Source organism: Alligator mississippiensis, chromosome 1, assembly GCF_030867095.1.
Source record: "Alligator mississippiensis isolate rAllMis1 chromosome 1, rAllMis1, whole genome shotgun sequence".
Taxonomy (NCBI): Eukaryota; Metazoa; Chordata; order Crocodylia; family Alligatoridae; genus Alligator; species Alligator mississippiensis.
In genome coordinates, this window is record NC_081824.1 from 48,465,359 (window position 1) to 48,481,301 (window position 15,943).

The 15,943-nt window shown below is 41.9% G+C and overlaps 1 protein-coding gene across 2 annotated transcripts; it reads right to left on the reverse strand.

Annotated features, from left to right (window-relative positions):
• Window positions 1-1,624: 1,624 nt before the first annotated feature.
• Window positions 1,625-15,914, reverse strand: KLHL31 (kelch like family member 31). 2 transcript variants are annotated; one of them, XM_059730430.1, is made up of 3 exons: window positions 15,602-15,914; window positions 5,810-7,013; window positions 1,625-2,403 (listed from the first exon to the last, which is right to left on the reverse strand). In XM_059730430.1, the coding sequence occupies exons 2-3, from the start codon at window positions 6,979-6,981 to the stop codon at window positions 1,671-1,673; spliced, it is 1,905 nt and encodes a 634-aa protein (XP_059586413.1). In that variant the 5' UTR covers window positions 6,982-7,013; window positions 15,602-15,914; the 3' UTR covers window positions 1,625-1,670. The 2 variants fall into 2 exon arrangements, with proteins under 2 accessions (XP_059586413.1, XP_019352682.1); XM_019497137.2 differs by lacking the exon at window positions 15,602-15,914 and adding an exon at window positions 8,920-9,039.
• Window positions 15,915-15,943: the final 29 nt, after the last annotated feature.

Below are 15,943 nucleotides of genomic sequence, written 5' to 3' on the forward strand. Positions count from 1 at the left end.
CCTCTTGCCTCCAGCAAGTAGTGCTGCTTCCAAATGTTCTCTGTTGCTCCCTCCCCTGAAACCCTAAATGACAGTAATTCCCAAACAAGGAGTTATGACCTCAAGTGCAATCAAAACAGGACTAAGAATGGTAATGAGCCGCTATTTACTCTGAACCTACAACTATTCTGTAGGTGTAGGTGTCCTGAATTAACAGAAGGCAAAGTTTTACTGTGGCCACGTCTACACAAAACTCTTACTGCACAGTAGCTCGTTACTAGTGCACAGTAGTGTCATGGGGCATGAACCGTGACACAATGCTGCTGCACAGTAGTAACGAGCTAGTGTGCAATCAACTTCACCACAAAGCCATGCAGGGATGCTACTGTGCTGTAATGTTGGTTACTGTGCAGTCATTTAGTACTTGGTTATGCCAGTACTAAATGATTATGCAGTAACAACTGCTCAGTCAGCATCTCATGTAGATATGGCCTGTGCCTCAATAAATACTCCAGTGACTGCAACTGTTTCAGTCAAAAGAAAGCAAAACTAGAACAATTATCCCTGTGTTAGTTGTATTGGTTTCACTCTGTCTTGCACACACAAGCAGCAGTTACAGATTGTATGGGGTAGCATGAAATTATCTGACTGTAATCCAGGTCTTGACTGGAAAAAGCTTGGAAACTGCTGCACATTGGTGATAGGCTTCAGAGCACAGATGATACTCTTGGGGTACGATAACTAGGAGTGTGTTCCTATGAAGGGAGCAGCTGTGAGATTAGGGTGATCTTCCCTTTCTATCTCTGCTGGACTATCACCTCTGCAGACTGGGAAGGATACCATTGAGCAACTAATGAAGGAGGACTCTCCTCCTTTTCTTTTTGCTCGTAGATATCTGGACAGAAGATAGGGCAAGCAGGAGTCAGATGCCCTGAGGCAGAGCCCTTAGGATTGGCCCATAACAGACAGTGCAATTTCGCTCTTGAAATCCTTGCCATAGCCCTACCTATGAACATTAAATGGTTGCAATCTAAATCATAGAAAACATTTTCTAACTTCTGAGAGGAAAAAGTTTGATGACTTCACTGCTGTGAAGTGGTGGGGGGTAAAGGAGGCATATATTTTCTATTTGCTATGTTCAATAGTTTTTTGTAAAATCTCTTTCACAAAATATACAATTCATAAAAATGAACAAAACTGGCTAATTTTTAAGATGACATGGTGCATTCCCAATATATATTGAGATTTACTGGCAATAATATTTGGCTGCACGGAGCCTTTTATTAAGGGATCTAAAAGCACTTTTGAACGTTACTTGAATAAGCTTCAGAAGGACCATTTGAAGCTAATTGCATCCCCATTTTACAGCTAGAGAAAATTAGATGCAAATAAATTAAGTGATGGCCAAAGGTATCGCAGCATGTCAGTGGCACAGCTAGGAATATAAATTAGTCACTGTTCCACTCATGGCATAACACTCCCTTCCTACTAAGTACATTCATTGTATCTTAATTATGTTCGTTTGACACCAGCTATTTTAAAGATCATGAAAAATGGGCTGTTTTGTAGCATTAAACTTATGTCAATTATATATTTTTCCATGTAGGCACAAAAGGCTATTTAAAGGGTTAACTGCACACCCATGTAGGTAAACATTTTAATTTACTGTGGCTTATATCTAATTACAATGTTTAAATGCTGACTGGCACAGAAGATACTGAGCTAGCCCTGGACTCCCTTGTTTTGTTACTGGGCATGGAAATGGTACAACAGGATACTCCTACTGTAGCTTCGGGCAATTCATCTTCTTCAGTCCATTCATTAAGATCTGGATTGTAGCACTGAATGCACTTCTTATATTTCTTTTCTATTTCATTCCAGCCCCCCACCAAGTAAATTTTCCCATTAAGGGTTGAAGCACCTGCAGTACTTACTCCAGTTTGAAGGGGCGCAGCATAGCTCCATTGCCCAGTGTAAGGGTTGAAACACTCAACAGGGAGGACATCAACCCTTTCACCTCGACCTCCCAGTTGAGACCCACCCATGACATAGACCCTTTCCCCCAGGGTCACAGAGCAGTGCCATCCTCTTGGAGTGCTAAGGCTTGACTTATCCTGCCAGCTATCGTTGCTGGGGTCATACATACACACAGAGCGGGAGTAAGCATTATTTATATAACCTCCTGTAACCAAGATCCTGCCATCTGTTACTGCACTAGCATGGCAACACCTTGCTACCTCTAATGAGGCCTTCATTTGCCACTGATTAATTGCAGCCACATAGCATTCAACTGAGGATAAACATCCATCAGAGTTCCGACCACCCGCTGCAAAAAGGAGGCCATTGAATACATTCAGGCTAAAATGTGTACGCTTCTGATTCATATTTGCCAGGTGAATCCATGTGTTGAAACGAGGATCATACCTGCAAGCATTAAGAAAAGAGGGTAACTGATGCAATCAAAATACTCAAATTTTTTTGTGGAAAATACTGCATTGTATCTGCCTCTGCATAGCAGATGTTGTAGGCATGCGAAGTCATTTTTGCTACTTCTTATTTTCTAGTTTTAGAATTTACTTGAACTAAAAGTTGTAATTACTGTTACATTTCAAAGAAATAGGGTTTTTTATGCTTAAGAAATGTGTTTTTGAAATTCAAAAATAGTTTTTTCCCCTCAAAATTTAGCCCTTAAATTTATCCAATTCCTTTTAGAAGTCAGATTGTTTAATTTTTATTTGTCATTTTAAAAGTAAATAATCTTTAAAAGTGATTACAGTAAAAGTAGTTTAACTATTTCTATATAAAATATTATATTTTATTATATTCTATGATTATATAAAATGTCTTATAAAATACATTGTAAAATTTATACAATCAATAGTTAAAATATGACATATATTACACGACGAGAATGTCTCCTTTACAACTAATAATGCAACTATGGGTGCTTACAGACATGGAACCACTCCACCCAAAACAGCACTTTACGTTCACTATGTTGTGCCCCTGTGCTGAGCACAGCTCATGCCCAGAAGAGGAATTGCATCAGTTTGACCTGGCTCCTTAGGATCTATATAGCTCACGCACTTCAGCAGGGCTTTTTTTGAGCTTTTGTCTAATAGCCGATTCAATTGTCAAAGGGCCCAATATTGCTTGAGTCAATTGGGCCCTACAAGGAGTAGTACAATGCATAATGTAGACACAGGTAATAAACATTTGGGATGCTGACAAACAAAAGAAGAGGAATCAGGCGCTTTATGGGAAGAGGAATCCTGTCAGTTTTACCTAGCTCCCCAGCATCTGTATAGCTTGCACACTTCAGCAGGGCTTTCTGGAGCTTTTACCTAATAGCTGATTGAATCAGCTATTAAATAAAAGTGTGAAAAGGCCCAGCTGAAGCACTCAATCTATACAGAGGCTGAAAAGCTGGGCTGAAGCAATGTGCTACTTCTTCTGGTAAAGCGCATATTTTTTTTAACATCTGCAAGCAACCAAAGCTTCTAATTTACTTTAGTCCTGTTTTAAATGAATACCAATGAAGGGAAAATACTAAAAATATTAATGTTCAGAATAATTAATACCTTGACTGTTTTCAGAGACTTTGTATAATATATAAGCAGCCCTCAGATATGAAACAACTTGCCCAAGGTCACTGAGCTTGGAATAGAATATGGGACCGCAGCACGTTGAACTGGGTCAGAGCAGCCCAGGCTGGCAGTGGGCTTGAGGGGTCAGCCTGCCAGGCCCGGGCTGCTTCAAGCTGGGTCAACGTGCTGTAAAGGGCCTGGTTGGGGAAAGAGGGTATTCTAATGCGGGGCTAGCCAGCAGGCAGCCCTTGCACTAAGGCTAGGGACAGACATTACACATAAACTGGTTTAAGTGATCAGAAACTGGTTTAAACCTGTAACAGAACAGATTTTCAGTGCACATAAACCAGTTTGAAAATAACTGAAACCAGTTTGAGATAAACCTGGTTGAATGTAGTATCAGACTTAACTAATTAGGCTCAAACCAGTTTATGCTATGTCTGTCCCAGACCCCTTTTTGGTTTAAGACAAACCAGACTCCCCCAGCATCCTGACATGCTCTCTGCGTTGGGCAGGGCTGTCTGCTCCACAGCAGAACTGGTCCCTCCCCTCTGCTCCCTGGATGCAGTTCCGGCAGAGACTTGCAGGCTGCTCCCCTCCTCTTCCCCTCACACTCTCTGCTAAGCAGGAATTCCCCCCACCCTCTGCCTTGCTGAGAGGTACTAGCTGTGTATTAGCTAGCAGGCCACCTGCGGGCTCCAGTCTGTGCTGTGACAAAGGCAGAATCAACAGGTAGCTAGTAATGACCCTCTGTTGTTTTCTTAATGGGGTGATAAACACTGAGTTAGGGGTGATAAACACTGTTATCAATTCCCTGCAAATCAGAGCATCCTGCCCCAGCCCGGCCACGTTCCCTTCTACTCAGTACTGTGGAAGGGAGGGAGGGCTGCTCTAATACCCCTGGCTTCTAGCCTGAGCCACTGCAGGCATGTATCTGCATTTCTGGAATGACAAGGGAATGTCTATCCACCTCCAAATCAGTTCAAGCTTTGCAGGTTAGACTAACCTGCAAAGATTGAATCAATTCCAGGTCAGGCTTTTTGAATGTCTGTTCATAGCTTAAAGCATCTTTGTGCCCCAGCCAGCCATGTCAGTAACTACATGCACAGTGCTGCAGAATAAAAATCTCTGTAGGAAGATAGCACTTGTATTTACAAGTACTACCCTGCTGCTGGTTTTATTTGTTTCCTACAGCCTACTAGGGCCACATGTGTAGACACCAAGACATTTACTGGTGAGCTAATTAGTCAACTCTGCAGTAAATGTAGATGTGCCCACTGGTTCCTATCACTGTTTAGTGATATTCCATCCTGCAGTTTGGCTTCCATCATGCTGGCAATATAAAAAAACTAGGACTGACTGAGCTCCATTTTGCAAGGAAAGGGGAGACAGAACTGAGAAACCATCTCTTTTATGCAATGTGTTCTTCTGCAAATTGGCATATGTAGAAAAATGAAGAGCCAAAGGCAATCATTGCCTCATTACTTTTCCTTACATACTTACTGAGGTGTCTAGGAGGACTTTAACATCAGGGGGCTATAGCCAACAGCAGAAGAGCAGCAGCTTTGTACCCACTCCAGATAACAGGCATAAAAGTATGCTCTTATATTATTTTTTTAGACATAAAGGTGAGTTTTCCAATCTCCATGTTTTAATGCTATTTTTAGGCAGAATTATCTATTAAGGTCAGTTAGGATCCGCTTAAAATTAATTTGACCCCCCAAACTTCAGGCTATGCTCACTTCCTTTCCCATACATGCAGTTCTATGGGGACAATCCAATGAAACTACAGTTCTTCAGAAACTTTGCGTTATTTTGGGTCTGTTACACAGAAGGGAGCAAAATGATTTTTAAGAAACAATTTCTGTTTCCAAACCTCTGTCTTTAGGCTTAAGCTTTGAAGAGTCTTGCTTCTTTTGGTTAGTCACAGCTTTAATACTATTTACAGTAATCCTGCATTTGCAGTAATCCTGCATTTTAATATTTTTTATAGAAATTATTCATTTACTTTGGCATGAGACAAATTTTCTGACTTTGACTTATTATATTTTGCATTTTTTTGATTATGGGGAGTTTTACATAACTATGGTTGTACATTTATAATACCTAATAACTTAAACACAAAATTACATCCCTTTTCTTCCCTCCTACAAATCTTATCTGTTGGTGCTATGCTTTGCACCCTTGCTTGGATTGTGTTCCTGCTCTATGTGGAATTTGTCACTTTAAAAATAGTCTGTTACCTGCAAAAATTGCTGACTGCATGCTTGGCTTGGTTTCTGGCATCATTCTGGTCTTCACCACCAGCTACATAGAGAAATCCATCCATCACAGTCACACACTGATTAAAACTTTTAGCAGGCATTTCAGTAAGCTTCTTCCATCCATTTTCAGGATCTCTGTACAAGATGTCTCTACTAAGGGATTTTTCTGTTAGTGCTGGGCGTCCCCCAACAGTGACTAATACTCGGAGACCTCCACGGATCCTTGTTCTTCTAGATTGCAGTGAATTTTGATGATATGGAAGCAAGTGATAGTTCATAGCATCCACTAGAAGTCTATGGCAGTCAGCATCTTGCATCATTCTTGGTACATTTTGAACGTAATTGACCAGGTCTTGAGCAGAGATGGTACCAAAACGAATGTTGCTTAAGAGATCTGCAGCATACTTTACTCTTTTTTGGTCAAATTCCAGCCATTTTATTGCAATCTGGAATGCAAGAATTTCAGAAGGCAACTGCAAGTCGTCATCTGCAAGGAGTTCATTGATCTGATCAAAAGTAAGTTTTAAGAACTGATCTGTTTCTGAAAATTCAATGAAGTTGTCTCTAATAAATTTCTGCGCTGCTTCTTTGGTGTTTTTTAGTCCATATGTCTCTGCAATATTGGCAATGTACATGCAGTTCTCAACACTGATTTCTTGTATCAAAAAATCACAGCACATCTTTACAAGAGTGTGAATCTGAAGATAAATTGCTGTGGAAATGATACTACCTATTGTATACAGTGAAAGAGTAAGTTTTCCAGTGTAGGCATAGGTGATAACAGTGGCTAAGCCCAGTGGAGATACATCATTGAGGTCCACTCTTTGAGTGGATGGATCTTTCTTTAAGATGTTGTGAAAATAGTCACTGCATGAAGCCATCACCACCTTGTGGACATTGAAGGATTTGGTTTTTGTACTGATGGTCAAGTCACAAAGAAAATTTTCCTGTCTCATTCTACTTAGACCGTCCAAGAGATTTGGGCTATAAGACGAATCGGAAACCTCAGTTGAAATGCAGCTGAAACCATTTCCACCATCTAAGAGTCCATTCAAACCATTTAGTTTACTTAGGGGGCCATCCTCCACAATTATGGTCATCTCATTGATATCTCCTTTGTTCTTTTTTACATTCTTCTTCTTAGGCGCCATGACTGCAATGTAATATTACAGCCAAGAGCTTGCTAAAAAATACAAAGTTGAGAGCTATATTTCAGTTTCAAGTATTTAACATTTCAGTGATGACACACCAAAGACTAAACTTGATCAATAAGTTGAAAACAGTCTCCACAAATAAAATATGTAAAATGTTGCACTTTAGGCATGGTTTTACATGTATTTTTCTGTATTAAATGTCTGATCCAGAGTGTTTCCAGGCTTCTGACCTTAGATACGTTAGGCAAGGCTTATGGTATATAATTCCCCATATCATATTCACAAATGCACTTCTACAAATAGTTTAATTCCATAACTTTTCCATTGCTATATACATTACCAGTAATTTGAAGTTACTGTGCTTTCACTTTCAGCAGTTACTATTGAAGACATTGCAGAGAAAAACCCACTTTTATTCTTAAAGGGTTTTTTTGTGAGTTGATATAGACTTTTAAGAAGCTGTGCATGAACAGGAAGATCATTTTCACATAACAGTGTTAAATTAATTGATCACATCATACATATAAACACTGACAATAATCCAAGGACAAAATTTCTACTCAATTCATTGTAGAAGGCCCTTTGGTTCTTTCAAAGGAATTATTTCATGTACCAAAAAAAAAAAAAGCAAATGTACCTTAAAGGAAGGCCATGGTCCTGGATTATTACATCTAAGAAAGGAGTCACTAAAGCTAATCAAATTCAACACTATATCTGAAATACAGTATTTTCTTGGATTCTGACATGATTTCATCATTAGCAACCATTCTGATCCTTATGGTCAAACAAAAAATACAAAATAGAGGAGGGTTGTTTAATGATAAAATAAGCAATTATGTCATTTACTAGATCTATTTAGGAAGTGTGCTTCTCCAGTAATATTTCCTTTTAAAACCTTACCCATACAATTTGCCTAAAGCACACAGCCTATAATAAATCAGCATTTTAATTATAGAAAGGAATGGTTATTGCCTCTTTAAGAAATTTTTTTTTTCCATCCTACTGGATGAAGCCTGTTCACAGTGCAGGGGACGGCCATGTGTGCGGAAAGTGTCAGTGTCATTGCATGCCAGAGTGAGTTGAGATCCCAGAATGTCTCCTTGCCAAAGAGGTGGGTCAGCTGCTGCTCTGCTCCCTCCCCATCCCGGCTGCATTCCAGGAGCTGCATCTGTTGAAACCTATCAGAGTCAGCTCCAGGAATAGTAACACTCACAGCAGCTTGCCATTTTAAGACAGGTTCAATTTAAGGTGCATTTGTCATTTTGGATGTACTTTGTTGTTTTAAATGCCTGGAACAAATCAAAACTATAGAAAATACAATATGCATTTAATTGTTAGATACCTGAAAAGACAATAAACTTTGGATAGCATCAGATATTCTACTCACAAACACCCTTGTTGGCTAGAAAATATTATCTTGGAAGGCATAGCTGTGGTTTTAAATATTTCCAGAGACCATTTAACTTAATAAATGTTAACACACACACAGTTTGACACAAATATTATAGTCTTTTTTCCCATTAAAACAATTAAGAACATTATAGATGCAATCATTTTAAAAGTTGTTTGTTATGTAAACAATCATTCTCCAAAGTTTTCCTCAGCATGTACTTTGCTACCAACAAAAAATTAATGAGCAAAATTGTTGGAGTACTCAGAAAGTCAAATTTCAGGAAATGAAAAAGCAAAGAGACAGATTAAACTACCCATCATGTCAATAAACTATTTTTAAGTATTGCAAATCTCAGCTAATTTTGTAAGCCATTTGCCTTCCCATTGATAGAACAAGTCATGTTTGTTTTCATTCGAGAATAATTCATGTTGAAGGACATTCCAGGTGCAGAGGGAATGGTGAAACTCACTAGATACAGAAACCCCCTCCCCCAACAAGTGCCACCAAAAGACCAGTAACAGCAGCATTAGAAGCACCCTTACCCTCCTCAGCAAAATGCTGTTCCACAGCTGTCCACCAAGGTATCAATGAGAATATCCTAGGAAGAATGAAAGGAGAGAGAGAGAGAGAGAGAGAGAGAAAGAGAAAGAGAGGGGGGGGGGGAGATTGGAGGCCCTTTGACAAGTCCTAGCACTTACTGTCTCTACTGTGACACTGCTGTGACTGTGAGTAAAAGAGACTGGAGTCTGCGCTCTGGGGCCCTTTAAAATGAGCCCTCCCCCTCCCTCTCTCTCTCTCTCTCTACCATCCAGAGGGGTTAGGTTTCCTTTGCTTGCCTGGCTTTTAAAACTCCAAAGAGCAAGTTTGCCCCCTTGACATAAATATGTACAAGGGAAGGGCTAGGATTAAGAGTGACCTAGACAAACTGGAAGATTAGACCAAAAGGAATTGCATGAGGTTCAACAAGGACAAATGGAAAGTCTTGCACTTACAAGGGGACAATCCCATGCACCCGTGCAGGCTGGGGGCTGACTGGCTGAGCAGCAGCTCTGCGGAAAAGGACCTGGGGGTTACAGTGGACAATAAGCTGACTATAAGCCAGCAGTGTGTCCATGCCCAGAAGGCTAATGGCATACTGGGCTGCATTGGTAAGTATGTTGCCAGTAGGTCCAGGGAAGAGATTATTCCCCTGTATTCAGCACTGGTGAGGCCACAGTCTGGGAGACTGGAGTACGTGTTCAGTTTTGGGTCCCCTGCTACAGAAAGGATGTGGACAAATTGGAGAGAGTCCAGCAGAGGGCAGCAAAAATGGTTTTGGGGCTGGTGGACCTGACTTACAAGGAAAGACTGAGGGAACTGGGCTCATTTAGTCTAGAGAAGAGGATACTGAGAAGGGACTTAATAGCAGCCTTCAAGTACCTGAAGAGGGGTTTGAAAGAGGATGGAGCTAGACTGTTCAGATGACAGAACAAGGAGCAACAGTCTCAAGTTGCAGCAAGGAAAGTTTATGTTAGATATTAGGAAAAATTTGCTGTCTAGGAGGGTAGTAAAACACTGGAACTGGTTACCCAGAGAGGTTGTGGAAGCTTCAACCTTGGAGGTTTTCAAAACCTAGCTAGACAAAGCTTTGTCTGGGATGATCTAGTTGGATAGTCCTACTTTGAGCAAGGAGCTGGACTAGATGACCTCCTGAGGTCCCTTCCAACCCTAACTTTCTATGATTCTATGAAATAGGGGCCATAGGGCTAAATCCATAAAGAGGACTTGGCTCAATATTGTACCATCAATGTCTTTGGCGGACAAGTGAACTCTACAGTCACAGGTTAGGTGCTTAGTGTCGGGACCGAGGGTGGTCTGATGCAACGGCCAGTAGCCCGGACCGTCAGGTGGGGTTTTTCCACGATGGAGTAGAGGTAGGCACGGAAGCGTATTGGTTTTACAAAGAAAGCTTTACTTACGCTGCCGATGGTCACAGTGCAGGAAGGAAACTTGCTTGAGTTGCAGTTGCACACAAACAAACACAAGTGAGATCTCTTCCGAACCGAACCGAGATGAGTCGTCGATGTACGACTCCACAAGCGCTTCACACGGGGGTACGTCAAATTTTCCACTATGATGGGGAGTGGCTAAAAACTGATCAGGCCTCTATGTCCTCCTCCAAGACACACGCGGAGTTTGCTAGGCTCCACAGTGCGCTCAGAGTTCCCCACGAGATGGTTGTGGAGTCCTCCAACTTGGGCGGAAACTGCTCTAACCTTTTATACGGCTAGCGAGCCAATTGCTAGCCGCCACATAGGAATAATTTAGAATTGATCAATAGTGAGACACTAATTTGCATACGTGTGGCGGGAGCTCTTTGCACCGGGGTTTTCTCTCTGCAGCTGAGAAATCCACCGTGCAAAGAAAGCTCCATGTGGCGGGAAAATTCCAATGTGCTGAGGCACTAAAAATCATTGGGTTATGACACCTAGATTCTCTGTGTCTAATGCATGGGTAAAGAATGGGATCCACAGAGGCCAGCATGCTAAGCAAGAAGGTATCTAAGCTAACCAGAAGGAAATGTCAAGAAGGCTAAAACTCCACCCTTTCTCAGGGTATTAGGCACCTAACTCTGGCATGGTTGGAGGTGCCACTCTTTACTCAGGTTTCAAAGCCAGAGTTAGGTGCCTTAACCAAGTCAGTCCTCTCACATACAATATAACCCAGAAGAAGAGGTATCTAAACCCTTTCCCCTACACCAACATGCACATGAGTTCAAGTCCAATACTTTGTGCATGTGCCTAGATTTGATACCCTAGTCCAAATCTTTCTGCCTGCTTTGGTGCAGGGATTTGAACAAATGTGTTGCATAATTCATCGAAGTGCCTTCAGAATAATGATGTTGTTCTAACTTACATAATACAACATTAATATTCCTCATAGCAGAGAATAGAACCCAGGCAGGCTTCCAAGAGCAGTGCCCTAATCACCAGTTTAAGACTGTTTTAATACTCTGTCTCACTTGAGTCCAATTAAGTGTAGAAGGGATTTGAACCAGGTTCTTCCACATCCCTGGGAAATACTCTTACTGGACTATTGCTTAAAGAGGTGGTAAGATAGACCTCTACAGTGGCTGGACTTTGAGCAATATTTACTCAAGTAGGTGTATTCTGAGAGTCCTTACCACCTGGAGACCACACAAGAAACATCTAGCATGTCAAACCTGGTGGGAGCAAGCGATGTCAGTATTACAGCTTGTTCTGCATGTTCTGGCAGAAATTTATGTGCCTAGGGAACTTTACCAGTGAATACAGGTGCATAGGGAATTGAGGTGCCTCAGGTATTAGATAGAAGATTTTAAGGGGTTTTGAGGACCAACATTTTGAACTTCCATGCTCGACCTGTTAGTTAGGTACCTATGTTTCTTTGTAGGCTATATCCCTGGAGAGGATGCTTTTACAGCCTCATGCAAAGCTCTATGGGGGGATTCTTTATGATAAATGTAATATTTACCTTAAATGGCAAAAATATAGTTTTATTTATGCTATCTCTCTCCACCGCTCAGAGTGAATGTTTCTTTCTGTCATAACAAACTAAGGTAATTACAGCTTAAGTAAAGCTGATGGAAGAATATGACCCTCATGCCAATGACTCGGAATAATTACCATAACCTTGACCTGTGCAAACTGACTTCAGTTTCCATTGGAGAGATGCCTGCATTGCAATAAACAAATAAATATCCATCACAGTTGGCATCTACTGCTGATTTTGAAGGACTCAGTGGATGTAGAATCTGTCCATGTCTGCAAGAGGTCTCTACAGAGTGTGGCTGGAAGATTTTGACAGGGTGACACAAGGAGTTTTGCAATTAGCTGGGTAGGAAACAAATTTACAGTCCTACAAAATTGTAAAAGATTTTTTAGATATCCCTCTTCCTCATTGGCATGAAAGCATTTTTTTTTTTTTTTTTGTGGCTGGGACAGGCATGGGGTGGAGAATAAAAGCAGTGAGAGAAAGAGAAAAAGAGACTCTTATCCACGCTAGAAAAGCTAATGGCTCTGTTGTTAAAGCACTCATCTGGGAGACCTGGCTTTAATTTTCTACTGCAACTAATTTAGATAAGGGAGATGAACCTCAGTTTCCTGCATCAAAGATGCCTCAAACCCCAAAGGCTTTCTGGGTCACATCTCCTTCAAGTAAGTAGCCATTCTACTTTGTAGAAATAATTAAACATTCTTTGGGTCAGGAGACAGACAGTGTATTCACAGTATCTGAAAAAATAGGCTGTTGCCCAAGAAATTCATGCATATCTGAAACATTTAGTCTCTAAGAGTGCCTGTACATGTGTGAGATCACTGCTCTGATGCACTCGAGCAGCCTCTGTGTCTTGTGCACTCAGCATCCCCATACTTCAAATGGCAGTGAGGGTGCTTTAACTGAAGTCCACTGAATGAGCTTTAGGTAAAGTGCCCCTGCTGCCATTTAGAAGCACTGGATGCTGAATACACAAGATGCTGTAAGCACTTTAATTAAAGTGGCTCTCAGAGCTGCTCTAATTAAAGTGCCCCACCCCCCTACCCTCAGAGCACAAGGAAAGATACCCTAAGGTGCCACCTGGGCCTACTGTGTGCCATTAGTAAAGTAGGAATTCTTTATATCACAAGGTATTGTGGAACTAGATGTACCCTTTGGGTATGTCAAAATGGCAGATACAGCTGTGATGCAGTATAAGTAGGAATACCTGCACTAGTTTTAATGTAGCTAGAATAAGTAATAATCTTAGTAAAGATTAACTCCTTGGGCCTTTAACCCAAGGAGTCTTGTACAGCCAGTGCTGCCATATATTCTAATTCTTGTTACTTGTGCCTACTAGACTAAAGCTAGCATGGTAGGCCACTTTAATTACACCTTCATTTTTTATGTAGCCTTGCTACCATGTTTATTAGCCACTACACAAACCCACAGCTTGTAGAGGTAATAAACATACTAAACACCTAATAGCAGGTCACTGCAAATTCATATCAGTGAATGCAAAGGTCTTTTGGGGTTAACTTTACTCCCAGTCCATTTTTTGCAGCATCTCAGAACTGCTTACCTCTTGGAATTGCTGCTTCAACCCTTGAAGCTTGAGACTGTTTTGTTTCCAGGGCTATGCTGGCACCAGATACAATTATGTTCCCTCCCTCTTGCCCTGCTCAGTATATAAACCTTCATGACTGCTGCTGAATAAACAGCACAACATTTAAGAAAAACAACTAAAGTAAAATAAAACATTTTTTTTCATCTTATATATATCCATTTACCTGTGCACATTCCTACCATGTATCCTTTCCTGAAAAGTTATTCCATGATTTAGGAACAGTGAATCTTACAACTGTGGAGAGTTTTGGACTAAATGACTCCTTGGTTACCTTCAAACTTTTGATTCATGATGCCCACAATAAAAAAGTCAAAAATAGAGTATCTCAGATCCTCAGCTGTGTCACTCAGTGCAGAAGACCAGGTTGCAGGGCAGGAAACAAAGCTGCCCTTTTATGACTTGCTAATTACGGTATAGGTATAGGCTGGAAAATGGAGAAAAGTGCCTGCAACAGCAGATCAGAGAGGCATAAGGAACTTCCAACTACATCCCAACACCCTTTCACTTAAGATCTTTAATACAGAAGATCCAAAGCCTTCAAAAACTAGTGTGACACATGACCAGGGTACTACCTCTGCTTTGGGTTCATCTAATGTAGTGGTTATCAACCTTGTGGAGACTCAAGGCATCCTCGTCAGACTCGAGGCATGCCTCAGAAAATGCTGGCTCTTAGTTTTCTTTTTTTTTTTGACTACCGAAAAATAATAGAACAATTATTTTGTTGCACAGAACTCAGAAAGACCACAGCAGGTCAGAATGCTTTAAATACTATGGGTTCCCGTTTGAAATCTCTGTTTATCTTGTGAATCATGTATGTACACCTGACAGTGTTGCCATTGCTTGGCACCCTTGAAAGAATCTCAGGGCATCCCAGAGTGCCATGTGACCTTGATTGAGAATCACTGACCTCACGGCAGGGCATTTTTTAGATGAAATATGTCCATTTCAGTTATTAATTGCAATTGCAAATCAATGTCTATGACAAGATAGCATCTAAAGGCTTCTGTGGGGCCTTGGCAGCTTCCCGGATTTATGAAAGATAGACTCTGTCTAGTGGCAGTAAGACATCCTCTCCCATGGTCTATGTCAGGGGCAGGCAATTATTTTGGGTGGAGGGCCACTTACTGAGTTTTGGCAAGCCACTGAGGGCCACATGACATGCAGCCCAGGGCAGATAAATATTAATTTTCTAAAATTTTTAGGGGCCCCGCAGGCTGGATAGAATGGCTCAGGCCACATTTTGCCCACCCCTGGTCTATGTGCTAGTGCTACCAGGCAGACAAGCAGGGTTTGCCATGGTAATGACGACAATGGAGCAGGAATAACAAAACTCATTCAAGGCATGTAGAGGACTTCGCTTTTCATGCTTGATCCTTGCATAGAAAGGACAAACTCTAACCAGTCTAGGGGTTCTAGGCATGCTATGCCTATGTCCTACTATGGGTATTTCCCATGCTTCGGGTCTTTGCTGGTGCCCCCCCTCCAATTTTCTGCTACGTGTGTTTTTAAGCCTTCCCACTTTTTAGCCTGGATACAGAAGAGGCTTGGGATTTTGACCAGGGTGTACCAATGCTCCTGCTTGAAGCAAAGCCAGAAGTTCCTGGGTAGGATGTCCTGTCCGTCTGCTCAAGGTCAGACTGATCACCATATTTGGGGTCAGGAAGGAATTTTACCCCATAGTTAGACTGGTATGGGCTATGGGGGCTTTTGCCTTCCTGTATAGCAGGGGCCTGGCCTTCTACCCAGGGCCTGTTGTGTACACATCTACATGTGCACTTTAATGACATTAACCTATTTTAATATGCATTAAAGTGTCACAAAGTAGCCTAATAGAAGATATCAGATTTACCCAAAGAACCTTGTCTGCCTATGTCTTTAGACCAACACTGCTACAACTTATACCCCCGTAACAAAAAAGCCATGCTCTTTAGCTAATACACATTAAAATAGGCTAATGTGCCTTTTTCTAGTACCTCACAATGGGACTACTCAATTTAATGCTCATTACCTAAAGTGCATTAGTGAATATATAGATGCACGGCTTGGGCCGATTATTGACATGTCAGAGAAGCAGGGCCTTCGCCGCCCTGGCTCCGCTGCTTTACCTGTGGCGGGTTAGGGTGTGAGGTCTGTGTTGTGTCAGGGCTGAGGGGAGAGTTTCGATCACGGTTTGCATGGGGTGGTTCGGCCAGGGCTGATCCTGCTTCAGGCGGGGGGGACTGCACGAAATGACCTCCGGAGGTCCCCTCCAGCCCTCCTTCTGCCTCCGGTTGCGTGCGGGGGAGGGAGGAGGACCGGGAGGAAACGGGCGGAGGTCAGGTAGAGGGAGCCCGCGGGGAGCCTGCCCAGAGCGCTGCCCGCTTGCAGGCAACACCTGGGGTTACAAAGCCGAAGCCAGAGGCCGCGCGGGGCAGTGTTTTGCCCCCCCCCGTTCCCAGGCAGCCCTA